The 26,481-nt window shown below is 54.5% G+C and overlaps 7 protein-coding genes across 7 annotated transcripts; 5 read left to right on the top strand and 2 right to left on the bottom strand.

Moving 5' to 3' along the window:
* Positions 1 to 1,092: 1,092 nt before the first annotated feature.
* On the top strand, positions 1,093 to 3,233 carry CkaCkLH20_01153 (uncharacterized protein; the record flags this gene model as incomplete). The annotated part of the gene is made up of 4 exons (XM_038883872.1): positions 1,093 to 1,471; positions 1,528 to 1,627; positions 1,678 to 2,245; positions 2,298 to 3,233. 4 exons carry the CDS (start codon positions 1,093 to 1,095, stop codon positions 3,231 to 3,233), a joined length of 1,983 nt encoding a protein of 660 aa, XP_038750464.1.
* A 1,630-nt stretch (positions 3,234 to 4,863) lies between these two features.
* CkaCkLH20_01152 (uncharacterized protein) lies at positions 4,864 to 6,031 on the top strand (the record flags this gene model as incomplete). The annotated part of the gene is made up of 2 exons (XM_038883871.1): positions 4,864 to 4,909; positions 4,989 to 6,031. 2 exons carry the CDS (start codon positions 4,864 to 4,866, stop codon positions 6,029 to 6,031), a joined length of 1,089 nt encoding a protein of 362 aa, XP_038750463.1.
* A 259-nt stretch (positions 6,032 to 6,290) lies between these two features.
* On the bottom strand, positions 6,291 to 7,637 carry CkaCkLH20_01151 (glycolipid 2-alpha-mannosyltransferase; the record flags this gene model as incomplete). Its single annotated transcript, XM_038883870.1, has 4 exons — positions 6,291 to 6,447; positions 6,499 to 7,117; positions 7,173 to 7,433; positions 7,496 to 7,637. The coding sequence occupies 4 exons, from the start codon at positions 7,635 to 7,637 to the stop codon at positions 6,291 to 6,293; spliced, it is 1,179 nt and encodes a 392-aa protein (XP_038750462.1).
* A 600-nt stretch (positions 7,638 to 8,237) lies between these two features.
* Positions 8,238 to 10,991, top strand: CkaCkLH20_01150 (uncharacterized protein; the record flags this gene model as incomplete). The annotated part of the gene is made up of 2 exons (XM_038883869.1): positions 8,238 to 8,309; positions 8,391 to 10,991. The coding sequence occupies 2 exons, from the start codon at positions 8,238 to 8,240 to the stop codon at positions 10,989 to 10,991; spliced, it is 2,673 nt and encodes an 890-aa protein (XP_038750461.1).
* Positions 10,992 to 12,644: 1,653 nt separating this feature from the next.
* On the top strand, positions 12,645 to 13,599 carry CkaCkLH20_01149 (mRNA splicing protein yju2; the record flags this gene model as incomplete). Its single annotated transcript, XM_038883868.1, has 2 exons — positions 12,645 to 12,790; positions 12,870 to 13,599. 2 exons carry the CDS (start codon positions 12,645 to 12,647, stop codon positions 13,597 to 13,599), a joined length of 876 nt encoding a protein of 291 aa, XP_038750460.1.
* Positions 13,600 to 15,107: 1,508 nt separating this feature from the next.
* Positions 15,108 to 15,329, bottom strand: CkaCkLH20_01148 (uncharacterized protein; the record flags this gene model as incomplete). The annotated part of the gene is made up of 1 exon (XM_038883867.1): positions 15,108 to 15,329. The coding sequence occupies one exon, from the start codon at positions 15,327 to 15,329 to the stop codon at positions 15,108 to 15,110; it is 222 nt and encodes a 73-aa protein (XP_038750459.1).
* A 9,465-nt stretch (positions 15,330 to 24,794) lies between these two features.
* On the top strand, positions 24,795 to 25,840 carry CkaCkLH20_01147 (uncharacterized protein; the record flags this gene model as incomplete). Its single annotated transcript, XM_038883866.1, has 2 exons — positions 24,795 to 24,942; positions 25,011 to 25,840. 2 exons carry the CDS (start codon positions 24,795 to 24,797, stop codon positions 25,838 to 25,840), a joined length of 978 nt encoding a protein of 325 aa, XP_038750458.1.
* Between the last annotated feature and the right edge of the window lie 641 nt (positions 25,841 to 26,481).

Raw genomic sequence — 26,481 nt, 5'->3', positions numbered from 1 at the left:
AAACAGAGACGGTATGAAGCGTAGACGTCAAAAGACGGAGACGCCGCGGGACGAAGGAGCGAAGGAACGCGGGCGAGGGTCCCGCCCGGAGCCGAAAAAGGCGGGCGCGATTCCGCCACGGCGCTGGCACGAACCCAAAACTCGCCGCCCCACACGCACGCTACACAACACCAAATTAGGCGGGTTTGGTTCAAGAACCAATGGAAGGGTGGCCGAGTTGGTTATGGCGCCAGGTTAAGGTCAGCTTAACATCTGTTTCCTGGTGGGGCAACCCGCGCGAGTTCGAGTCTCGTCCCTTTCAAGTTTTGTTTTTTGGTCAGGAAATGCTGGCTCCTGACCTTCAGCTTCACTTTTGCGTTTGTCGTGACCTTACCTTGTGTCTCTCCGGTCTTGGTTTTTTTATGCCGTTCGTTATCAACTGATACTATACTTTGTACTCCAGCTGCGGCAATCGGAAATCCAAGCCGGAAAAGCATCGACGGAACCGAAAGACATTGGGATTGTGGCGCTGGATCACTGTCAGTTTTCTGCGAAACCGCTTACATTTCTTCAGCGAACATGCAGTTAGCAACGACCTCCTTCAACGCTTCAACGCACACCAAGCAATGGCTACATAAAAGAACGGCGTCTGTCTCCAATTTCCCATTTAGCCGCGAATACTGACTTCCCCTCCATGTTTACCCCGCCCCCATCCTCTCCACCCCCACCAAACCCCAACTGGGGACCAGCCTGAGGAAGGATGCCCCCTCATCGTCCAAGCACCAAGCGTCGAGCTACATAATTTTCCGGAGACGATGTCGTCCGTCTCGTCCAAGTGAACGACGACATTGGCCGAAGCTATGTCGAGGCCGCCCCACCATCTTACCATCCCGTCGCCCTGACTAGCCCCGATGACTGCGTGTTGGCGAGGTGTTGTTGGGTGACAGTGGCCGGGGTAATTCTAGAGCGAGGTGTTACGTGGGATGCTTGTTATGAGCTCAAAGTCCCCGCCTGATCTCATTCAACCGTGCCTCGACTGTTTTTCTCTTTCCGTCTTTTCAACTTGAGCCATTGTTCATTGCGGTTCTCTGTTGCTTGTTCAAGCCTTTCACCATGGAAGAACCCAAGACCGGCCTTTGCCTCGGCTACAATGGCGCACACCCCTTTTCCAAAGTGAAGCTTTCCGACAGGGCATCAGTGCAGGAGCTCCTCCGGACCCTTCTCGATCCCCTCGAACCCTTCTTCTCGCCCCAGAAGGCGCGCGTTAAGTGTCCCGGTGGAACAGCCGTCAGGTTCGATCAGTCTGCCGCCGAAGTCGAGGGTATCTGCCGTCCGCTATGGGGTCTGGCGTGTCTGCTGGCCGGCGGCGGTGAGTACCGTGGCACTGAGTGGTGGATCCAGGGCATCAAGTCCGGCACTGATCCAGAGAACCCCGAGTATTGGGGTTACCCGAGAGATAATGACCAGCGCATGGTCGAGATGTGTCCGTTCGGTAGGACAAGATGGCAGACCGGCTCACCAATTATACTTGAGCTAATCATGCTGAAGGATTCGCCCTCGCCGTTGCGCCCGTCATCTGGCAGAACCTCACGGAAAAGGAACGCGGCAACGTCGAGAACTGGCTCGGAAACTCTATCAATGAAAAGAAGTGAGCAGTAACGGCCCTCAATGCTTGAGTTACCACTAACCCCACACCAGCATGCCGAACACCAACTGGCTATGGTTCCGTGTCTTTGCCAACCTGGGATTGAAGAAGAACGGCGGAAAGTTCTCGCAAGAACGTCTCGACGCCGACATCGAGCACCTGAACACCTTCTACCGAGGCGGCGGCTGGTCCAACGACGGTCCAGAGGGCATTCACATGATGGACTACTACTCGTCCAGCTTCGCTATTCAGTTCCTCCAGCTTCTGTACGCGAAGCTTGCCGGCGATGACGAGCCCGAGCGAGCCGCCGAGTTCCGTAGGCGAGCCCAGCAGGTCGCGCTGGATCTCGTGCACTACTTTGACGAGGAAGGCCGCGCCATACCCTTCGGCCGCAGCGTCGGGTACCGTTTCGCGATGGTATCGTTCTGGGGTGCCCTGGCGTATGCTGGTGTTGAATTGCCCGAGCCCCTGACGTGGGGCATGGTGAAGGGTATCGTCTTGCGTCACTTGAGATGGTGGCAGACTCAGCACGGCATGTGGACTCCCAGCGGTACGCTGTCCATCGGATACTCGTATCCTAACATGTACATGGCGGAGAACTACAACAGCCCCGGAAGCCCAGTAGGTACACTAAACCTGTGATGAGATGGTCGTAGTGGCTAATCGTTTATAGTACTGGGCCTGCCTTGCCTTCATTTGCCTTGCTGTCCCCGAAGACCACCCTTTCTGGACCTCTGAAGAGGAGCAGGCGTGGCCTGTAATTCCTAAGATCAAGCCCCTTGAGCAGCCTGGACACATCATGAGCAACATTGGTCGTCACTGCATGCTCCTTTCCTCTGGTCAAGCCTGCAGCTACCCCATGAAAGGCACACATTCCAAGTACGGTGGCTTCGCTTACTCCAGCGCATACGCCTACTCGGTCCCTCCAGGACTCTTCTCTCTTGAGCAGTACGCCCTGGCATCTCAGCTGGGTCTGTCAGACGATGGCGGCGAGTACTGGAAGACTCGACGGCTCTCGCAATACTCGGGCATCGAGACCAGAGACGATAAGCCAGTCCTGGTGTCCGTCTGGAAACCCTTCCCAGACGTCGAAATCAAGTCTATTCTCGTACCCACGGAAGAGTCCACGCCGAACTGGCACCTTCGCATCCACCACATTAAGGCCGGCCGCGAGGTGATGACGGCCGACGGCTCCTTCGCTATCTGCAACCAGAACTCGGCCAACGGGCGATACCTCGACCTCTACGACGCCAAGCTCTGCGAGGGCACGTCACCCAAAATCATCGGCAACTACGACACAAACACGCCCGAGGGTCTGGCCAAGGGCCGCGAGGGCTCGTTTGCGGTGTCGAAGGGCGCCGTGGGCATTAAGGCTCTCGAGAGCAAGGTGGAACGTACGGCAAATCTCGTGAATGCGGATCCTAACTCGAATCTGGTCGAGAACCGTACGGTGATCCCTACCCTTCAGCACACGATCAAGAAGGGCGAGGAGGTTTGGTATGTCACCGGTATTTACGCCAAGCCAAGCGGGCCGAAGGAAGAGTATCTCGATGGCTGGGAGAAGCCGCCTGCAATACCATCTTGGCTTGAGAAGGAAATTGGTGCTTGAAAACGGTTCAATATAGGACGAGTTTGGAACTTCCCTTATGAACCTGGGAACTTGTTACTCTAATTTCATTCAAATCATGGGGATATCTTGGGAGTTGTATCAATCCATGTTGCTGGCAAGATGTCCTAGCACGATAGAGTGATGATGCACTTACATGCTGCCGCGATCTTCGAGCTTTTGCAGGCATCTAACTAACATGAGTGGAAGCTGAGGGACTAAACCTCCTTAACCGGAAATGCTGGAAGATGAGCACAAACTCAACGAATTAACGAGCGATCCGAAACTGAGAGGGACTGGAATATACTTTTCAAACTCCTACAGGTTGTACGGGTCGTCTCCAAGTGTGTGGAAGCGACGAGCGATGATCCAGAAAAGTTGTCAAGCTCAATTCCTTTGCAGACTCCAATGCAGTCTCTGTTACATATGTCAGACTCCTCTCATGCAGAGGATACTCTGCGGATACTCGAGCACAACTGGAATGTCGTCAAGAGCCCATTGAAAGAAGTCAATAACTGAGACAGTCAATAGAATGAAGCGGATTGATACCAACGTTGACAATCTTCGTAGCGGAGTAAGCATTACAGTTTATTCAAACTCGGCTTTGAAGCTTTCTAACATCTTCCAGCTCTTCAACACCCGATGTATCCAGGAAGCCCAGAAGGGCACGCAGCTCAATCAAATAATGATAGTGTCCACTGTTGTTACTATCATCCTCTTAGCCCCAAGCTTAGTATTGATAGGTTGCTAAGATCTTTTGGCTTTCAGCAAGTGCACAATCTAACACTGGGGTCGGACTCGTAGGGTTGCAGAGAACGTTGAGAAGTCACAAGAGGAAGGAAGCACACGGAAATAGGTTGGACTCATCAGCTTGGCATGTGCAGGTCGAAGAAACCATGTAAAAAGGGCGAATGTTGGCCTGGAAAATAAATCGAGGCCTGTCTCGACACATGTCTGATAGCAGAGAATAAAAATCGGGAACAGGGAGAAGCCATTTTTACAGTATCAGTGCAAGTCAAAGGCAACATTTCGCCTTCTAGAGCTTTATGGCAACGAAAAGACAACCAAAGATGATAGATCACAGACGCAAAGAATCAATCAAGGCAAAATGGGTGTCAAAAACAAAAAAATTGACCAGCCTGGGGGTCGAACCCAGAATCTCCTGATTGCACGATCGAATCGTAGTCAGACGCCTTGCCATTGGGCCAACCGGCCGGATTAATGAAAAAATTCCGATCTAATGTGTTACAAGAAGCTGCACAGTCTTCGCTCCATGCTCTACTGCGGCGAACCGGGCTTAAACACTGCATCCCAGACGCCAATTCTATTGATGGGCCCCCTAAGATTTGTCTCCCATGACTTTCGCTTCAAATTGTCTATGAAAAGCCTGCTTTTGATGGTCGAACTGCGTGGTCTTTGACGTTCATCTGTGGAACCCGATATGCACTTAGGCGAGTAACCCGAACGGGTCTTTCTGCATGCGCGCCGCGAATGACCAGCAGTACTTACCACTAACACGACATACAAGCGGTGGTAAAAAATAATTTGTAAGAGGCTTCTGTTTCCTCGAGAAATGAGAACCCTCCTGAAGATTGTCATTATCAGGTGATGGGCGCATTGCCGATCGCTGAAGATGTCGTTTCCTGACACGCCAGTCGCTCACTTGCTGGGTTCGAATGGTAAGTCCCTAAGCTCAGATGCATCACCCAAACACACCTGGCCACCGTTTCCCTCACTCAAAGTACTGACATATCCAAGGACCTGTTCACTCCGTCGCCTACTCTTCTTCACCAGGAACTTACATCCTCACCGGCTCGGCAGACCGTAGCGTCCGCCTCTACAACCCGGCGAGCCAGGATACAGTCGGCCCCCGCTACGGCTCCAATCTCAACAGCAAAGGCGCCGCTAAGGTCGCGGAAGGCCGTCTCATCCAGAGCTACTCAGCGCACGGCTACGAGGTCCTCGACCTCGCCGTCGCCGCCGACAACGAGCGCTTCGCCTCCTGCGGCGGCGACCGCGCCGTCTTCCTCTGGGACGTCGCGTCCGCCACCACGATCCGCCGCTTCGGCGGCAACGTCCACGGCCACACCTCGCGCATCAACTGCGTCGCGTTCGGCGGCGACGGCGACTCGCTCGTCGTGTCCGCAGGCTTCGACACCAGCGTGCGCGTGTGGGACTGCAAGTCCAACTCGGCGAAGCCGGTGCAGGTCCTCGACGAGGCCAAGGATTCTGTTACGGCGCTCGTGGTGAGGGACGCAGAGATCGTGGCGGGGAGTGTCGACGGGCGGGTGAGGAGTTACGATGTGCGGATGGGTCGTTGCGTTACGGATGTCATGGGAGCGAGTGTCACCAGTCTTCGACTCACGCGCGATGGGAAGGCGATGTTGGTTGGGTCGCTGGATAGCAAGATCCGATTGATGGACCGGGAGAGTGGGAACTGTCTCAAGACATACGCGGACGCTGGGTGGAGGAACGAGGAGCTGCGCGTGCAGGCCATCCTTGGTGGCAAGGAGAAGTACGTGATTGCTGGCGATGAACTGACGGCTGGCACGGGGCCGGCGGGGTTGAACGGTGAGGGCAAGATTTGGGCGTGGGACTTGTTGACGGGGAAGCTTGTCGCGTCAGTTCGGGTGCCTTGGCCGGAGGGCTATGAGCCCAAGAAGAGGGTATTGGGGAAGGACGGCAAGGAAAAGGAGAGAAGTAATGTCGTCAGCTGCATCACATGGCGTGACGACGGATGGGGAGACCAGTTTTGTGTAGGCGGAACGTCTGGAGTTGCGACTGTCTTTGGGTCACTTTAGATGCGGTTGACGGCCAAGCCGCTCCAGAAGAATCAAGATCATCTTTGTGCAGGACTTTTCATTTTGAAGCCCGAATGTCTAGCATAACTTCTCAAAATCGTACAGGGTCATATCCGTCTCTGACCCATGGTACTCTACACACGTTATGGATGTTCCGCGGGCGCCCAACGCCGTAAGTAACCCAGATGCCACCTAGCAGATCCCCAATTGTTGCCAACCAAAAATTAAAGAACAGGAAGCAAGCCCTTGAACGAGCGCATCAATCCATGCCGACGTACTTGAACCAGTTCGCGCGGCAGTCGTCCTTATGCAGCCAAGCCTCACCATCAGTGAAGCGACCGGTCACGCAGCCCTTGCACTTGGGGGAGTTGGGGCAGTTAAAGAAGGGAATGTGTTGGTATCCAATATCGCGGAACCTGTGATAGATTAGCCAATAGTTTGGACATGCAAGGCATTGCTTCACTTACCAGTGGATCTTGGACTTATCCTCGAAAAGACCCAGAGCAATGCTGTGAACAGGAGCATCACCCCATCTTTCGTAGAAGAAGCCTCCAGCACGGTCCAGGTGGTTAAAGTAGTCCTCGTATGCTTGGCTGCGCCAGAAGTCGATGTCGGCAATCTCGAAGTTACTCCAGAAGTGGCAGGTCGAGTAGCCGTTCGCGTTCTCATTGTTCTCGGGACGGCCAGCCTTATCGGTAAGCCAGTCCATGGCGTTGTTCTCGTGGATGTACTCGGGGTGTTGCGCAAGGAACTTGACGGTTTCGGGCCACAGCGTCGGGATGGACTTGGGAGCGTCGTACAAGTTGATGGTGAAACCGTACGTTTTGTTGTTGTCTTGCATGTAGCGGAAGACATCGTAGTCAACGTCGCAGAAGAAGTGAACCTTGGGCTCGACGCGCCAGTAGTACTTGGTGTGCTGCAGGGCGGGGTGTCTGTAGAACATGCCACTGTTCCAGCGGCACATGGAGTGGTACGAGACCTTGTCGGCGTATTGAATGTCGTTCTCCTTCAGGATCTTGACAGACTCCTCGTAAAGGTCCTTGTTGATCCAGGACGGCATATCCCAGTGTTCCTTTGGGATGAGCTCTTCAAGAACCACGTCAGCAGCAGCACTGCGTCGCAATGCACAAGAACCGCTTACCATATCTGCACTCAGCCTTGGTGGCCGCCTGAGTCCTCTTCTTGAATTCATCCGTAAAAGGAACCTCGTTGAAGAATGTCCAGGGATAGTTGAACTTGTGGTTCCAGGTCCGTTCGAGGTCGACCATAGACCCAATCATCTGGTCCAACTCCTCGTTCCTCACCAATGCCAACAATGTGGCGTTGATGCGCGCAGAGTCCGCAATGCCAGGGGCATACTTGTCGGAGGCATACGTCAAGACACCTGAGGGTTCGCCGGTAGCTGTATAACCGCAATGGTTAGCAACGTTCGGGAAGCTTTTCAGGACAGCAGAAGCGACTCACGATCCAGGTTCGGGTCGCGCCCGTTATCGTAGCGCACCGGCTTCGTTATTTGCCTCTCCGGTCCGAAGATCTGATAGAGAAAGAAGCACCAGAGCATCACGGCGGCTAGGGCCAGAGCTCGAACTGGCCGCGCGACCGCCATATTGGGCGAAGAGTCGGATACAAATTCGCAGTCGTGAAGAGCGTATCAGGGCTGCGTGCCGCGCCTCTCAATCGCCTGGTGGATCGTTGTCGGAAGAAGGTTCGCGCGAGAATCGAGGGCTAGTGGGAAACCCGAATCGTGTCGTCGAACGGTGGAAATTCTGATGGCGGCTCGTGCCGTCGTTTTGAGGGTCGTCGTTGGGGTTAAAAGGGAGAGGTTGCTGATCGCTGTTGGCTAGGCCAGATTTCTTACGCGTAAATTTCGAAAAAGGGGCGCTGCAGCAATTGTCCGGTTTGCTGGTTGAGGCTGATGTCACCCCATGAAATTTGCCAATTAGCGTCTACGTAAGGCCTATGGCGGCTGGGCTCGTTATCCAATCCCTGTAAAGTACAGCGATAAGGTGAGGAGGAGAACCGGCACCCCCGCCCCCCCTCCTCCCGGCTTTGGGAACTTGTCTGCAGTCGCGTCCTGTAGCAAATACCTAGTCGCTGGACGCGTCTCCCAGCAGCACCAGCAAATTAAATTCATGCCAATTCCGTCGCCCACGCATGAATTAAGCCTCGAAGAGAGTCGCCGGCGAACTGGCTACTGGCGCACAGCATGGCGTTTCTCGCGAAGCTCGGCGCTCTCACAGACGAGCTGGTCGAGGTCATTACATCGACGCCGGATAAGGTGTGAGACTGTTCATCCCATCTTGAAGCTATACGCAATGCAATGCAGCTCGGCCCGTCCGTTTGCTAACACCGTGGCAAGAAGATTGGCCGGGACAAGTTCAACGTACTGCGCGAATCATCGCTCCGGAGCTTGAGATATCACAACTTTTTGCGCACCAACCAGTTCGACATCGAGAAACAGCTTGTAGGCCTCGAAGAGCGATTCCGGGTTCACCACCGCGAGGGCTTGGCCGATGCCTTTAAAGAGCGCTTGGATTCGCTGGAGGAGCACCGCACGAAATGGCATCCGGATATTCTGCACTTTCTCCTCGAGCTTTCCGATCAACCGACACACAAGACTCGACTGATTGATCTGGAAGTTCTGAGGGAACCGGACGAGGATGCCAAGCCGCCCCTCAGATGGGAGGATATAGCAAAAGAAGATGGCTGGAACAACGACCCCGATATTTGGAAGACCATCGACTACAGCGACGGATCGGCCGATGAATACGTTGACGCGAATTCCGACACCGCGAGCGAAACCGACGATACGTCCCTCTCAGGTCTCGACGTCGCGGTCGGCAGGCGGCCCGAGGACTTTGAGGTTATACCGGCAGACGGAGCCGCACTCAAAGAGGTGCAAGAAAGCCAAGCATGGAGGCAAGGCGGCAATAAAGTGGAAGGACGGCAGCATAAGGTGCCCGTGACGGAATTTCAAGCGGCAAGAGAAGTCCTGTTCATGCTGCAGGGCCTTCCAACGACCCTTTTCCAAAAAGATGGACTTCCTGATCCCGCGTATCAGTTGTCGAATATCATGTGGGACACCCACAAGGCATTGATCAACTGGTACGCGGAAACTGGCCGCCAGATGTCACTCTTGCGAACTTTTGCAAAGAAGGCTCAGAACGCGCCCCTTTTCCAGGTATTCCGCGACAATGTGCTCGCGAGTCTAAGGATCTTTGACCGAAGGATCACGGATATTCATCAACGTCTGTCGGTCGCCCGTGAGGACACAATCGTCAGCATGGCTGCCATCCTCGAGGAGCTCAAACCACATCTAGAGCCCCTGAGATCTCTATCCGAAATCGTACGCCAGCTCTACGACCCAGCTAACGGCGGGGCATTTCGTTACCTGGAGCTGATCTACGATGAAATCGGCATCGCCCAGCTCTCGGGGCGAGACACGACTTACAACTTTCTTGTGCACATTTTCTTCAACTGTTTCCAAGTGTACTTGCGGCCCATTCGCCTTTGGATGTCGGAAGGACAGCTTGTCCCAGGAGACAAGATTTTCTTCGTTTCTGAATCATCAACTCAAGTGCCGCTTCGTCAGGTTTGGCAGGATCAATTCAAGTTGAGGAGAACATCAGATGGTGTACTTCACGCTCCGAGCTTTCTGCAGCCTAGTGTGGGCAAGATATTCACGGCTGGCAAAAGCATCGTCGTTCTCAAGCACCTTGGCAAGTACGAAACGGTGCGGACGCTGTGGGATGAAAAGGAGCCGCCCCTTACATTCGAAAGCGTATGTCCATCCGGTTTAGAGCTGGCACCATTCCCTGAGCTCTTCACCTCGGCCTTCAACCTCTGGATGCAAAGCAAATACCACGCCACCTCAGAGACTCTCAAGCAGACGCTTTTCGATTCTTGCAGGCTTGAGGCTGGTATTGAGGCTCTGAAATACCTGTACCTAATGACGGATGGAGCCGCTGCAGACTCGTTTTGCAACGGGATATTCGCTCGACTAGATGCACTCCGGCCCGATTGGCACGACAGGTATTCTCTGACTGGCCTGGCACAGGAGGCGTACATGTCGCAAGTAGACCCGACTCGAATCGTCGTCACTGTCAGTCAGGAAGGCCAAAAAATACCCATTTTGGCCGCTCGCGACATGGTTCAAAGAGCACTTCCCGGAATCGTCTTGCAATATCGCCTGCCTTGGCCTGTTCAGCTTGTGGTAACTCCAGACACAATCGTCCACTATCAGGCCATTTTCACACTGCTGATGCAGATCCGCCGGGCCGCTGGTCTGCTGCGTCGCAACCGCATTCTCGACGAGCTTGTGACACACAGGGACGTCTGGGGCAACAGGGCGTTGTACTACTCTCTCCGCTCAAAGCTCATGTGGTTCTGCAACTGCATTCGAACCTACCTGGCAACTCTCGTATTAGCACCGTACACGGAAAGACTTCGCCAGAATCTGCGAGAGGCATATGACGTCGATGCCATGATTAGGGTCCATGCAGCCTTCGTGAAGCAGGTCGTGGACGCGGCGTGTCTCGGCAAGAAACTTGATCCAATACGGGGCGCCGTTTTGGACATAATGGACCTAGCCGCACAACTGGAAGACGCGCAAAGCGCTAGTGCCGCCGAAGAAGCGGAGGAGGCGCAGGAGCTGTCCCGCCTCTCCATCATGTCGTCGCCGATGAAAGCGAGCCCTCGGCGACGAAAACTGGTCGCGTACGCGGAAGACGGTGACGACGACGGTGCGGAGGGTCCCGGAGGCAGGGACCAAAGGGGCACCATCAATGCCGGCAGGGGTTACCTCGAGAGTCTCCGGGAGATTAAGACCGATTTCGAGAGGCACCTGAGGTTCATCTGTGGGGGTCTGAGAGGGGTCGCCAGGGCTTCAAGCGACGAGGCGGCAGCGAAATGGGACCTCTTGGCCGAAATGTTGGAGGTGGGCGTGAAAGAAGGCGCCTGAAAGGAGTGAAAGCCCTGGAGGGCGTGGCAGACGGCCGTAACTGAGAACTTGGTCCGTAGACCCGCAATAACTTTTAAAGTTTGACCAGAGCCAGGAGGGAACGGAGGATCGACATGGGATTCCTTGATTCCCATCTGATGTTGTTGAACCGTCTGGCCAACGGCGGTTGCAGGGCCCCATCTGCACCAGATTGAAATTATTGGAATTGTACAGCGACGATCCCCTTTGACGGGTGAGCGGTCAACCATCAGATGGGATGATACTCGGTGAGTCGGTGAGGACAATGGCCGTTGTCCCTAGGTCATGCGATGCATTCGGCCACCGAACGGCGAGAAGTTGTCGACTACTCACTTCTAGAACTTTAGTTTCCAACGCCTTCGGTGGCGAGCGAACGTCTTCGAAGCAGTCAGATCAAAGACGACCAAGTTGAAACGGCCTGGATTAGGCTAGCCGAGGCAACGGGTGGTGCTGGTGGTGATTCATTATCCTCAAGGCGGCCGGCGGAGGCGCAGCGCCGCCAGGAGCCCGTTCCGGAAGATTCGGGAACCAGAGTACCATCGTGTGTTCTTTCACGATGCCGTCCGGCGAGTTGCTCCGGCGTTGTTGAGGGTGTTGAGGCAGAAACGCTCCGGACCCTTGCCGCATGGGGACGGGAGGTCAATGATGCCAACTTTTCGGTTCCCAGTCAGCCTCGAAACCTTGGAACGAGCAAGATCGGCAGTGGGGCCAAGGATGCCATATCCAACATTTTTTTTTTTCACTCCCAGTCCCAGTCCCCCTCAATGTCGCATTTCTGCAGCGGTTCAAACGGTAGCATCGGTCCCCAGTTCTTTTGTGGTGATGTCTGTCGTGTTCTCCTAGGCATGTCCCTGTCTTCCCTCTCATCAGCCCACGGCGGCCGTCGACGACGAGAAATCTATCGTGTTTGAGTTGGCGGTTGCGTTGGTGCCCGAGTTGGAGAAATATCGGGGATTTTTTGAGAAGCTCGGGCTCGAATGCCAATCGCTGCGCGTGATCAGGTCCGATGGAAAGCTGACCTTGATGCCACACGTGCGGACAGGGAAATGTTGGGGTGAATAGGGGAGGGTGGTGTTGAGACTTGCGGACGGCCGACACCGAGAACGCGGTGCGGGTTTCTTAGCGCGTGAGACGACGAGCTCGCGGCAGAGGGACAATTTGTTCCTAATCAATGGATTTGATTGTGCACGGGCAAGCTTCCTCATCGTTGAATAGATTTTTCGTTTTGGGATGACGATAATTGAAGATGGTTCTGAAGTCCGTCTTGGGAGTACCCCAATATTGAAACGGTGGAAATGCCCGGTAGTCAAACGGAGTGTCGTCCAAACGATGGGACCGTAAGGGTCCTCGGAATATGTATTTCTCCAAATTTCCGAGCTACCGTCCCGTCTCCGATGAACCTGTCCCCCACCACTTAAGGTACCGGGCCAGAGCTTTGTCATCCGCCACATCTAACTCGCCAGGCAGCTTTTGCAGATTCGCGACAACCTCAACTTCAACACCAGAACCGCGCGACAACCCACCTCACAGCGTCCGCACCACCTCCAACCACCGCGCGATACCTACCATCTCACAGCGTCTGCGCCATCTTCCAGACCGTTCGATCCAAAACGACCACCGCATTAGTCGCCCAATATGTCCGAGCGAAAGGTCCTTCAAAAGTACTACCCGCCAGACTTCGACCCGTCGGCGCTCACCCGCAAGAGAGGCGGATCCAAGCCCTCAGGACCAAAAGTTCAAACGGTTCGTATAATGTCGCCGTACTCCATGAAATGCTTAACGTATGTTGTCCACGCTACTCTGAGAAAAAAGAGAAAAAAGAAAGATCCAAAATACAAAAAAAGTCTAACCGTTCCTTAGTTGCGGCGAGTACATCTACAAGGGCCGCAAGTTCAACTCCCGCAAGGAGACGCGCCAGGGCGATACTTATCTAGGGATACAAGTGCACCATTTCCATATTCGTTGCACGCGTTGTTCGGCTGAGATTTCGTTCAGAACCGACCCGAAGTCCGCAGGATACATGATGGACAAGGGCGCGGTGCGCAACATGGAGCCGTGGCGCAACAAGGAAGAGGAGCAGGAGTCGGTCGAGCAGCGTCTAGACAGACTGGAGCGCGAGGAGGCTGAGGCTGCGGGCGAGGAGGAGCGCAACGCCATGGCGGATCTCGAGGCCAAGAATGAGGACGCAAGGAGGGAGATGGCGGCCGCGGACGCGCTCGACGAGATCAGGCAACGAAACGCGCGTATCCAGCGCTCCGAGAAGGAGGGCGTCGACTTCGCCGACTATGTCGTCAGGCCCGAGGAAGAGGAGAAGGCGCGGTTGGAGAGGGAAGACGAGGAGGCGGCCAGGAGGGCGTTTGCGGCTGCTAGGGAACGGGCTGCCGCGGACCTCGGGGAGGAGATTATCGAAGACGAGATCGTTGACGACGAGGCTGCCTCGTCGTCTTCGTCATCGGTGGAAAAGACGGCGGGTACCGTGAGGGACACCTCGCTGATGCCGCCACCGCCGCCTCCCGCCAAGAGAGTGGTCAAGAAGAAGAAGGATTACTCTGCGGCGTTGGGCATCAAGAAGAAGCCGTCGCTGGTATGAGGGGTCTCACTTGGCTTACGAGATCTATAGACTATTCTGCCACCCTGTCGGCAAAACAAGATGGCTTCCCCCTTTTTTTTTTTTTTTTCCTTTTTTTTTTTTTTGGGGTTGGTGGTGAGAGCTCAGAAGACTGACTCATCTACATTGGAACAGTGCTCACGATGTCCGTCATGTTCTACGCACGTGGAGGCTCTTTGCACGTCATCGCAGCGACGTTTCGGTGGTCAGGGCGCGCGGTATTCTACATACACCATGACATGACATCTTTGGGGAATTGGTATTGTTTGATTTAGACTTTGGGGCATGGCGTTTCGAAAACGGAGGGCTGTCTACTCGCACGGACGATGCGGCCTATGGCATTGGGGTAAAAACACGTAATTGGGAGGGGGTGGAGCCATGCAGACCCCCCCAAAGGTCCGGACGGTCGAGGCTTTCCCCCGGACGGGCACGAGGTAAATAGACTATGGACGTCAAGTTTGGAAGAAATTAGACGTCACTTTCTCGACCTCGTCTGCGTTCTTCGGTCGTCCTTCCTTGAAACTCTGAAAGTGACCTATGTTATGTGATGACACACTCACCTTAGGCTTTACGGGACCTGGGCGTCGGGGCTCAGGTAGAGTTTGAGGCTCTCCCTCCCATGGTTATGTGGATCCTTACGGGAATAAGCGCGATACTTTCATGCTCTGGCCTGGCCTGGAATAGCGCTGTTGACTTGCTTTCTCAAGCGTTCGGGAGTGATTTTGAGAGGAGAAGTTGGGTTAGGTATTTGGGCTCTTGGCTTTGTGAGAAAATTGGCTGGGAATGGGGTGGTTTCCGGAGTGCGCCGATCGAGACAGGGAAGAGCGTTCAGCTTCAGAATCGGGTCGCAAGATATTCGGATGCGAGAAAGGGGGGTTCCAGACTTATCGAATACGATCAATGAGGCTGTCTTGAGGATTCTTAGTGAATGGTAGAAGATCCAAATGCGACTGGTTAAGATGAGAGGTGTTGACATCTGGGGAAAGATGTCCACTTCCTGAACAAGGGTACGTGTGCTGTCATTGCGGATCCTTACATGGAGTTGTGGGGGAGTAAATCAAGGCATTTGAAAGTGAGATTCGCCCACCTAATTCACTTCTTGCAACGGATATCACAGTAGTGGGCTAAGAAGTTGATGTGGTAACGATTGAAAAGTTTCATTTCATCTCATAATCATAGGCAATTTGTTACACAGCTCTGGAACCAATTCCAGAACCGTACTGCCTACTATCCTGATCCCCAACGCCATGCAAAGAAAAGTGAACATATCAAGTACAAATGTCTCGCGCCATTCCTATGCTTCGTTTCGAAAAAGTCTCGCCGTCGCAGTTGTACCGGTCGCGCCGCCTCCTCCCCGAGCTGTTGTTTTGTGTTTCGCTGAAAAAAGAGCGGACTGGTGCCACGACCTTACTAGAGAAGTCGTGGTCGGGTCCGTGATGATGGTTGTTTATTGTCGATTGTGTAGTTGTATGAGTGGTGGATCAGCTAGCTTATGAGCTGTAGTCGGGACTTGAAGAGCCGTTGGACATGTGGGGGTACGAGGTGCGACCGCCAGATCTCCTCGACGACGAGCGGTTGGCGGCTTCCATCTGACGCTTCGTGTGCTGGTGCATCGAGCGCATGTAGGTCGACAGATCGCTCGGGGGAGGAGGAGAGACCGGGATGGAAACGGAGTAGGCGTCCTGGCGAGCGGGCATGGTGGAAGGGCTCATGGAGACGTTTGTAAAAGTAGTTTGGGTATTGTTTGAGGGTGAAGGTCAAGAGTTAATATGACCTGAGATCGTAGACCGAGGAGGGTTACGTGAGATATATGTTGGTTGAAGAGTTGGTAGTAAGGCTGAGAGAAGTAGTTGTACTTGGTTTGTGTCCTGGTGGATGTTGGAGAAGGGACGGTGTGAATTGTAGGCTGATGCTGATGAAACGGGAGATGGGAAAACGGTGGACGGCAGGAATGGCCCTGGGTTTATAAATGAAAATAAGAGGGGCGAAAAGGGTCGCGGACACAGACGACAAGCCTTGTCGTGGAGAAGAGGTGAACACAGACGTAGTGTGTGGACGTGGTGGTAGGGGGGAAAGTTGGGCAGGATGATGGGGTTTGCGTGTGTGGATGCAAGTGCCAGTCGCCAGTGGTGAGCAATCCAAGCAAGCAACGCAACCCGTCAGGCAAAACACAGGGTCCGTCACTAGCGGGCCACCACCGACGACGTCTCTCTCTGTCTCTACCGCACCCCCCTCCCTCCCCTACCACCCCCCCCGGGGGTCTGAGAGACAGAGACACCTCCCAGAAAAAGATGAGACCGACCGTCAGTTCCTCACCCCCCCCCCTCCTCATCCTCCTTCGTTAGTGCTCCCACCCGCGCAGAGCTGTTGCATATTCCGCCTTGCCCCAATTTGCTAGGGATCAGCGGTGATTGACGGCGTCTTAGCGGCGCTGGCAGTGGGAGTGGTGACCCCCCCGGGTCGAGGTCTGCACGATATGGCGTAACTGGTGGCCGGGGGAGTCGTTGTCCGGAGGGGGGGAGGAGCTTAGGCGACCACCAACCAGCGAGAGGTCTTCGCCACGGTACAGGGCTGGATATGATGCAGTGAGCGCTACGGTGACACAGAGAGAGAGAGAAGCGCAGGGTGGGTTGGGTGGAGGGTGCGGAACCGAGAGGTGGTTGAGGCACGCCGGGGTTCGAGAACGGAAAGACCCTGCCGATCCTGTGTCCGGACTGAAGTCACCAGCGGTGTCATCATTGGCCACAGCTCTCCTCTTTTTCGGGGGGAGGCAACTGCTTGGAGCCTTTGTGGTCGTGATGTGAGGTCGGACAAGAAGTGAGAGATCACGGCAGAAAGATTCTCTTTGGGAAGCTGTTCTGGACTGACTGGACCCTGAGAGGCATGACGGGTTTCCAGACCGGGATAGATGGGCGGGCGGCGGCGGCGGCAAGTCCCACCGCCAGAGACAAGAATGCAGGACGCAAGACGCAAGCGAAGAGGGATTATCGTGTCTTGTGCGTTTGGTGTATCGTGCCCCTCACGAGATACCATGTGCGGTACTGGACCCTTGATTTCTGTTGCCCATCCTACAGGTCCAGAAATGCATTATCGAAAGCTTGAAACCTACCACGAGACTAATGGAGGGTGGGCATCAACACCATCTCGCTTGTACCTCGTCCGCCAGGGGAATAGCATGATGGTACGAGGATTCCCCATGAAACGTAGGAAAGCAAGAGATACCATGTAGAGAGGATATCCGCAACCAACGCGACGCTCGGTCACAAGCCAGGCCTCCGCAAGAAAGGAAGCAGAATTCTGGGTGGCAGACAATAACACGCGCTACTGGCACTTGACCAGAGACAGCGTCCGTCAGTGGTTTGACATGACAAGGGCAAGACAGTGGAGGCAAGTAACCTGGAAGGCAATGGAGGAGAGTAGCCCCTGTGGTCTAGCGCAGGGCGAGTAGTGAACGCCTCAGACTCGAGGAAAAGTGAGAACGTGAGAAAGTGAGAGAGGGTTGGTTAACGGCGCGACCAAGCTCGCAGAAGCCAAGCAAGACTTGTCGTCAAAGATCGGCGGGTGGAGCAGACGTCATTGGCCGAAGCGTGCTCCATCCGTCGGCCGGACCCCGGGTGTGGTGGTTTTGACGGTGGACCCGCTTCCTTACATCAGGGCACCCTCTTGGAGGTACGTATCTCATGCACGGACCACGGCAGGAACCAGCCACCTTGGCCCGCGACATTTGAAGGCATTCGCAGTCTGCTTAGAATCCACTTGACGGCCTGTCATTGGTAAGATCCCGACTCTTATGGAAATATCGTCCAGATCGTGGAGGAACGTACCCCGAGTAAGTGTAAGGTACGTAGTATTCCAACCTCATCTGAGACCCCTTGGCCCTTGGAGCACGGGACCCGCCCACCTAGTGCACCACATGGATGGGATTTTGGGAATTTGCCATGGCCACAGGATTGGAGTTCGGCACTCTTGGGCCTCAATTTCCCATCCCACCGACAAAAAAACATGGTGTTTTGGGTTTTTTTCCCGGCCGCTTACAGTGTAAATCCCTCAGGCCCGACGACGGCCTCAGCACCCAGGGTCTGGTTGATTTTGACGCGCCCCTCACATTCTTGTTCTGGTCAGCCTGGTCCACCGGATCTAGACCTTGCCGATACGGTTGGGAACCAGGTACGTCAGGTGAAAGGGACCGTGGTTTGTGCAGATTTGGCAGGTTGGCGAAATTTGGAGAATTGGAAAAATTCTCCGCTTGTGATTGAACGTCACGGAGCCGGCAAGACGGACGAGTTGCGAGACAACTGCTGCATACGGCCGATATGACATTCACCGAGAGATTTTCGGGGTGTTTTTTCAGGTGAAAGGAAGATTTTACCCACATGGATGACAGAATGCGAGGCCTGGGAATTGAGATCCAGCGTAGAGTGCAGTCTCGCGCCATAGAAACCTCGCGAAATTGCGGGTTTGATGGTGGTGGTGGTGGTGGTGGTCCAGTTGTTTGTGTGGTTCAAACAGTGGCATCTGCTGGCGCGGTCTAGAACGATTGCAGTAACAGATTGTCTCGTCTTTCGCCCTTGAACTGCGGCAAAAACTCTCTTGGGGAATTGACGATGGCTCTGACGGAAGATTGTCGGTACGTAGCGAGACCGTAACGTCAGGATGGACGGCCGGGGGCGGGACGTGATGGAACTCTGTGTGGGAAAAGGGAAAATGGTGTTGGGATAGGCAGGCAAGGCGTATTGGCGTGGTGTACGGAGTACGAAGTAGCCTCACAGGCAACAAACAGTTGACCAGCAACGGCCGGTGATGACACAAGCGAGAACACACAGACGTCAAGGCTGACGGAGCTCACCATGCGTGCCGTCGAGTTGAGTGTCGAAGGTGGTGACGGGAGTGTTCGTGCGACTGCGGCCTCGCCTTACGTCGAGAGGTCGAGAATGTCGTCAGGAGTCGCCAATCAGGTGTCCTCTGAAGTCACGCCGCGCCACTGATGCGGTCCCTTATGATGTCACACACCTCACATCTTACCCCTGTCCCGACGGTCGGATCCCCTGCAGCAGGAACCGTCCAATCAAGACGTCAGCACGAGCGTTTCTCACCCCCTCTTCTCAGTTCAGTGTTCCGCCTAGTAACGTTTTGGCAACATGCTCCGTCACACCTTACGGGTACACTCCCCTCCCTTTTACCCTCTCAAACGCTGGCTCATTCCGTCACAGGAAGGAACGACCTCACGCGCGACGACCTCATAGCACCACTCACTACGGATACCAGCCCAGCCAACTGCACTGAGCACCAACAAACAATCTCTCACGTCCCGTCTCCGTCCCCAGTCTCGTCAAACAAAAAAGATCGACCCAGACCGCAGAAAGAGAGGACCTGGACACTCGTGGAGACAGTCCCAGCACAGAATCGAGATCCGGAAGGACCCTTTCTTCTGGATCTTCAATTTGACACATTGTTTTGGACCTCGACGTTGACGTTGACGTTGACTCTGACGTTTTGGAATGCGGCTCCCCGTGCCTTAGCCTCTCCTGCTTCTTTGAGCTTTCGGTTGACACAGGCGTGGCCCATTACACATGGCCAGACCCTTTGCTTCATTCCGTTCCAGTTCACAGCTCTCCATCATCTCATCATCCTGCGACCCCCTCCCTCCCTCCCGTCTCCTCGCTTCAGGCACGGCGCGGCTGCTTGACGAAAGAGAAAGCCTCTGCGGCGGCAAAGTCTCCCATGAAGCAATGCCCGCCACCTGCATCACCCCAACCCACTACGTATGTAATGCGGGAAAGAAGGAAAGAAGTTCGCCTCAGCCTCGGATTGGGGAAATCAGGGTGCGCCAAGGATCCAGACCCCCGACCCTTTCTGTCTGACCGAAGAAGCTCACGCATTTTTGCAGAGGCTGGGTTGAACTCTGACCGCCTAGCATCACACGTGATGACGACATGCCTCACTCATCTCAAATGTGCTACCATGCCTCGTCAAAGAGAGGAAAGGCAAGCACACCTCACGCTTCTCCCAAAGATACGTCAAATCCCATTCTAGAGGGGGATAGGCGCCTGTGACAGCATAGTCAGCATTAACCCCTGGCTGGCCCGAACAGCGTAACAGACTAGCCAAGCAGCCCTCAGCTCTCTTTTCGCCCCTCTGTCGTCAATTCTGGACCATTACAGATAGGTCCACGGCGGGAGCCGCCTTTCTCGACGGTTGCTCTGGACGAATGGGTCGATACGATGACATCGATCTCGCTTGTCAAATAATGGGGCCCGTGTCAAAGGACAGCTAGAGATCTTGGGACGTGGAGAGCTACCCATTGTCCGAAACGTCATGAGTGATGCCATCCGACAGAAGCTTCAGTCGAGGGCATCTACAACCTCACCGAAAATGACACTCCTTCGAACTCGCAGTGACGTCGTGTCTAACTGTTGCATTCTCCTACGCCGAAGCGATACGGATCCCCTGATCGCCTTCCCACCGGCTCACGCACCTGTCGAGACGTCGAGGACAGCCTGGTCCAGGCCCCTAGCATGAAGGAAGCACGGGGGCAGGAGTCTCTCACACCGATTCTGGCGAACTGTCTGTTCACCCGAGAAAGTGAGGTTCAACAAGGCGTCCAGTCCAACCTACCTGCAACACCTCTACGGTCTTGGGCTTGATAGCGAGAGACGCGGCGGTATCGAGATCTTTGCCCCTTGTGGGTAGTGATAAGCTCGCTGTTGATCTTCTCCGTCATCTAGACCGCCGTCCGCCTTTTCACCGGGTACACATTCCCTCGCACGCCACTCGGGGAATTAGTGGTTCTGGGGTCACTGTTGTGGTGACTGGACATCATCGTCTCCATCAACATCGAGGTCCGGCCGGTTCGCACTCTGCAGGAGGTATCGTGTTGTTCGCCGCCGCCTCTGCTGTCAGTATCGGTTGATATTGGGTTTTGGATCCGACGTCAAGACAGTGGTGCTGATTGCGAAGGCGGTGGCGATGACTATCGTCTTACGGGCACCCGCCGATGTTGAGTTTACCGGGACTTATGACGCTCGGCAGCGACTTTATACTGCATCGAAGTCCAAGAAATGGCGTGTTTCAGTGAGGGGATGCGTGAAAAAACAACACTTGTTGATTATTGACTGCGGAAGTAGCGCAGATCCCGAACGACAGTCGCTCAATTTGTCGATGGGCACTTATGCGGCGGAACTTTCATCTCCCATCGTGGAAATAGGGGTATCTGAGATTGGTTCAGGTCAAGTGAGTTACATTTGTGAGGAGTTGCTTCTGCGGGTTATGACGTTCGGTCACATCTGCTTCTGATGCAGTTGTTTCTGTTTCATTCAAATCGCCGTTCACCTTCACGGAATGCTCAACGCAGGCGTTCGAGACTCGGCCTATTCTGTATAGGTCCAGGCCCTGGCTGAGGCGTTATGACGATGTAGTTGGAAGGAGACAAGCTAGGTAACTAACTCATTTCATCAAAAATGTCATATCGTCGTCCAGACTTCCTCCCCTCGTCCATTTGAGACACCCTGCTGATGAGAATGACCGCATCAGATTCGTTTGACAGAGCCTGCCTGTCCGAGTGATGCTACATGGTCGACGTAGTCCACGTGTCCGAGATCGAATCATCAGAGAGAGCCGTACGCGCGTGGCAAAAACGACTAGAACGGGCGGACTGCCAACCTGCGTTATCGTCGAAGTTTTCCGCACCAGCTTTCAGGGGCTCACTGGTGACTTGATCTTGACAAAGCAAACAGTCTCAGCAACGCTGAGATCGGACGGAGTTGGCCTGACCAAATCATGAGTACTCGCTATGTTCGACTCTCGAGCCGTACCAGCGAAGCTTAGCATATGATTTGGACTGGAAGAAGAGCATGCGGTTGGGGATTCTGGCACAAGCTCTACCTCGTGCTGGCGACTAGTAAAGACAGAAAGCATGGTGGAATATTCTCACTCTATTGGCTCATTCATCACAGTACTACCGACAAAAACCTTCAACTTGATGGAATCCACGCTGCCGACATCACGTATTACTAGCTACACATTTGATAGCCATTGATCGAGGTAAGTGAGAGGCCAGATAGCCTCCTCTCAGCCCAAGAAGTGGAATCCATCCGCGAAGCATGTAGATGCTTGCTCTACGTTGACCTTTTTGCACTGATCCACGGAACAACAATTTTAGCTCTGAGCGAGTTACCCGATCCTCTACAACTCCTCTTCATGATGATGGCACTTGAGCTATGTGCCCGCTCCCATTCAAACAAAGAGAAACAAGTACAAGAGACCTGTCGATGGAATCACAATATCGTGGATTTGGTTCTCCAATCTGAACTAGAGAAACCCGTCCATTTGGCTTGTGAACGTCACACTTTTCTTGTGTCAGGACTCAACAGCTCGGTAAGCTTCGTACTAGACAGGCGGAAGGGACTTCCGATGGAATAGGACTGAGGCTAAATCATCCTTTTCACGCCCTCCGGCGCGGAGCTACAGTTTTCTGTCGGGTCACTAAGTACGGCGCAGACGTGAGGGTGACCTCGGCGACATACTTTTGGCTCACCAGTAGTCTCCGTGCGCAACAGCCACGAGCAACTTAAGAACTAAGCTAGTGAGAGCCGTCAGGGTTCGAATAGTAAAGCAATTGTCTTCTTAACTTGGGACTTGGTACGGAAGTCATTCATAGACTCTGCTTGCCTGGTATTTTACACTCAGATTGTACCTGGGGCATTGTTGGGAAGCTGCTCCCCAAACAGTTCCTACTGAACCAGCGAGGGGAAATACAGCCTTCGATATCTATTGCGATAGCGACAACCACCTGTCTTCTCTCTACCCAACTACCTATTTCATCCAACTTCCCCCCTCCGACTGACACACACTTTTCGCTCTTCCGGTCGACCACGCAGCGGGCGGCCGAATCAGATGAAACCTGAGCCATCGGACCTGACACGATATCTGAGAACCTTATCAAGATGAGATGCCCTTCGCTTCCTTTTGGAACCGGTTTCCGAGGTATTTTGGTTTGCGAGATTGCGGGTGCTGCGCGCCGTTTTTACCGATCCAACGAGAAACTGTTCAGATGCATCCATTGCGGGCAGCCATGTCGAGAGTGAGAACAAAGCCCGCTCTTCGCGGCGGGCAGAAGAGGAGTACTGACGATCTCTACTGCAGTCATCGTCTGATCTTACAACAAGACCCTTGCCTCACGGTCGACGGCACAACCACGACCAAGGTCGATCTCTGCCGATCCTCCGTCGAACCCCACCAGAGCAATTGCTCCGAGGCGGGGTCGATATACGTTGGAGAACGCTCTGGACAAGCAGAGTCAAAGGGATTCCCGGCGTGCGATGGTGTTCCCTTGCCCCTGTCTCCGGCTCCGACCAGGAACAACTCAGGGCTTCCGTCTTCCGCCGGCATCTTTATCCTCCAACCGGGTGTCGACCACAAAGGTCAGAGTATGGATGTCGCAGTCTTCGGGTTGCGAAGCTCCATCTGGCTGTTGGCGCTGCCGATCTTCTTGGATGCAACCAGCTCGATAGCGGTAGACCGGTGGCACCAACAAACGAGAGGGTTCGTGATACCACAAAGGACGATCTTCATGCCAACAAGTTCGGTTGAGCAGCAGACTCAATCTGGACGAAAATTCAAGATGTCTGTCACAAACTTCGAAATACCCCAATCTGCTGCCCGTCGTTGTTGCTGCGAGTCCCAGCAGACCGACTCGAATATTTTGTCCTACCGCTAGAGCCTCCTCGCTTATGTTCAGCAAACCTTGACTTGGCGACTCAGTCCCGCGAATCATGTAATCTGGACGAGGCCCTTTCCTCAGTCAGAAATCCTACAAATTGTTGTGCCCTCGTTTTCGTCTGGTATACCAAAACATTACTGGACGGTTATTTCGTCTTCCATACACAGCAGTCGGATCCTCCTAGTGAACTGCAGTGGCTTCGCATCAACCCGAAGCGAACCAACGGGCATTACGCTCATCCTCGAGGATTCAAACCTCTATTCGCTCTCGTAGAAGCGCGTCGCCTCGTGGCGAACTTCAGATGGCGTTCATGGTGGATTCGAGCCACTCGGGTGGTGTATTGGTGAGAAGCCAACAAGCTCCGGCTGCCGAGTATCGGAAACAAGAGGCCGATGTTTCATGCTCTCTGCAAACTTGGTATCCGCCGTGGCAGGGTTGAGCTGACCACGAAGACACCGCGGTTTCCTGGTTACGCGACCGGCAGCACCCGACTTATGCTTCGAATTATTGCCAAACTCTGGGGAACAAGCGGAGCGTTGTTTTCGACCGCTTGCTGACCACGATCTGGTGTCTTATGTCATATCGTTGGACTGTCTTCAACGAACCCGGGGAAGATCATTTTTGTTTGAAGTAACGTGATTGGTTTCTGACATAACCACACAAGTCGCTGTAGATAATGGTGCACAATCGCCAACCCACAGACCCCGGATTGAGTCTGGAACCGTGCCGGCGTCGCACAAACATCCCGTCTTGGGACAACAGTCGAGGTCGACTGAAGATTCTGCAAGCTCTGACTGACATCGCTTCTCAGACTGAACAGAAAACCACTCAAATGAACTGCCTGTGACTTATCGAGGAGGCTTTTGATAAGTCCGTGGAGATGACGAAATCATCAACTCCAGAAAGTGGATGGCGAAGGCGAAGACAGCCTCAAACTCGACACGCAACTAGGCGAGCAATAAACAAAAAGGGCCGTCGATGGTGCAGCCCTGCGACAGCACAGCAAACACTCGCAGCTTGTGCCCTTACGTTCAATTAAGGATAACCCTGCATATTCCAGGGACAGACTTCCCCGCTAATCGACGTACATCTCCCGAGCCTAGTGTGATCGCGGTCAATGCTTCATGCACCAGCTGGCTTGCGTCTTGTAACAAGATTGCTGAGACAGCGTTTCATCTTGGCTTTTTGAATGTTTCCGCGCCGCGGGATGGCCTCTCCCAAGGTTTGTGAGTGTGGGAGGCGACCTTTTCGAAGGCATTGCCCGCCCTAAATAACGACTATGCCAGCGCTTCACTACTCGGGCTGCTGGCGTGCTCGAAACTCTTTGTCCTTTTCTGTTAAACGACGTTGCGGTTGAGCCCGGTAGTCTTGTTCGTTTCTTTTCATTACTTTCCTTGAACCGTACTTACCGGCAGCGAATATACTATCCGCTCCTTCAAAACAAAGATATTTCTTAATAATGTTGTCCAAGGCTATTGCCGTCCTGGCGGCGGCGACGTTGACGTCGGCCGCTACGCCCCAGGGATTCATGCCCGCCTCGAATACTCCCCTAATCGTTTCCTACCAAGGCATTTCGGCGCTGGACGGCGTGAACCTTCCCAGGGACTGTGAGTGGGCCATGAGAGAGACGGAGGGACTTGAGAGGCATGGATCGGGAACTGACAACAAACATCAGCTAGCCAGAATGTGCCCACGATCGCGACCGAGCAGAAGCTGAACGGCCAGTACGCCGTCATCATGGTCGACATTGACGTCCCGACCAACCAGCCCCCGAAGACCGGCACGCTCCTCCACTGGATGCAGACCGGCTTCACGTCCGCCGACACCCCGACGATCCTCAACACGACCGCCGGCACCAAGAACGTCTTCCTCATGCAGAACAAGATGAACGCGGCCGCCCTCGCGCCCTACTTCGGCCCCAACCCGCCCGCGAGGGAGCCCCTGAGCCACCGCTACACTTTCATCGCCGTCGACCACACCATGATCTCGCAGCAGGGCCTCATGGCCCTCTCCGGCGCCGCCCAGAGCCGCCGCGACTTCAACCCCATGAACGCCCTCATGGCCGCCGGTCTGCAGGACAAGGTCGTCGCGGGCAACTTCTTCCGCGTCACCAACGCCGGCCCCGTCGGCGCGGGCACCGGTATGGGTCCCGGCGCGGGCGGCTCTCGCGGAAACGGCACCGGCTCTGGTACCATGCCCGGCATGTCGCCCATGCCCGCGCCCGGCGGCGGCGGTGGCATGAGACCTCCCCCCGCCATGCCTCCCCCGGGCACCCCGACCACCCCCGGCGCGAACCCCGGCATGGCTCCCGGTATGCCCAACATGCCCGGCATGAGCATGCCCCCGGGCATGACGATGCCGATGCCCGGTATGGCCTCTAGCCCGCCCGTCGGCGGCGCTCAGCCGACCAACCCCATGAAGGCTGCCGGTCGTGTGGTCGTTCCCGGTTTCGGCGTCTTGACGGCCGGCCTGTGCGCCGTTGGCACGATGTTCCTGTGGTTGTAAGATCCGCACTTGCGTATAAAAGAGGAACAGGAGGGGGGGGGGGAGTTCGTTTGGCTTTGTAGGTGAAAGAAAGGGCCAGAAGTCAATTCTTCATTTTTTCTTCTTCTGGCTGGCCGTCTTTGGGAGCTGCGTGTGTGGGATGCGAATGTAGTATATAGGGTAGAGCAGCATGCCAATGCGACAGTTCATATGCGGCACAGGAGCTTGACGCGATCTGCGTGAGATGGTGTGATTGGACCATCATCGGGAATCGAGAGTTGGTTCCCTCCGATTCGTCACTGTTGAAAATGTCTTTTGCTCATAATATGTGCCTTCTGCATCTGGATAAATTTCCTGATAGCTGCCAATGACGTGATTGACACATTGCGTGAATGGAATTGAGGAAGCAGAAATATTGTGTATTATGAAGTCAAGTGAAATGACACCAAAACAGTGGCGGGCATAGCGCGATAGCAATTGAGTACTCGGAGTGGAGTTCCCGAGAGCACACTGGCCCGAAACGCCCGAAATGCCCGAGACGCCGGCAATTCTCTGGGCCGCCTGAAGTCCGCCGCGCGGGAAATATCTGAATGTCCCCGAACAGGTCACGTGTCTTCGTCACGCCCTTCCCTCCCCGAGATATTATCTAATCATCTCCGTCA

The sequence above is a fragment of the Colletotrichum karsti genome (assembly GCF_011947395.1).
Source record: "Colletotrichum karsti strain CkLH20 chromosome Unknown Scaffold3, whole genome shotgun sequence".
Lineage (NCBI taxonomy): Eukaryota > Fungi > Ascomycota > Sordariomycetes > Glomerellales > Glomerellaceae > Colletotrichum > Colletotrichum karsti.
Note: the sequence above shows the minus strand (reverse complement) of the source record. Positions and strands in the feature narration are given on the sequence as shown.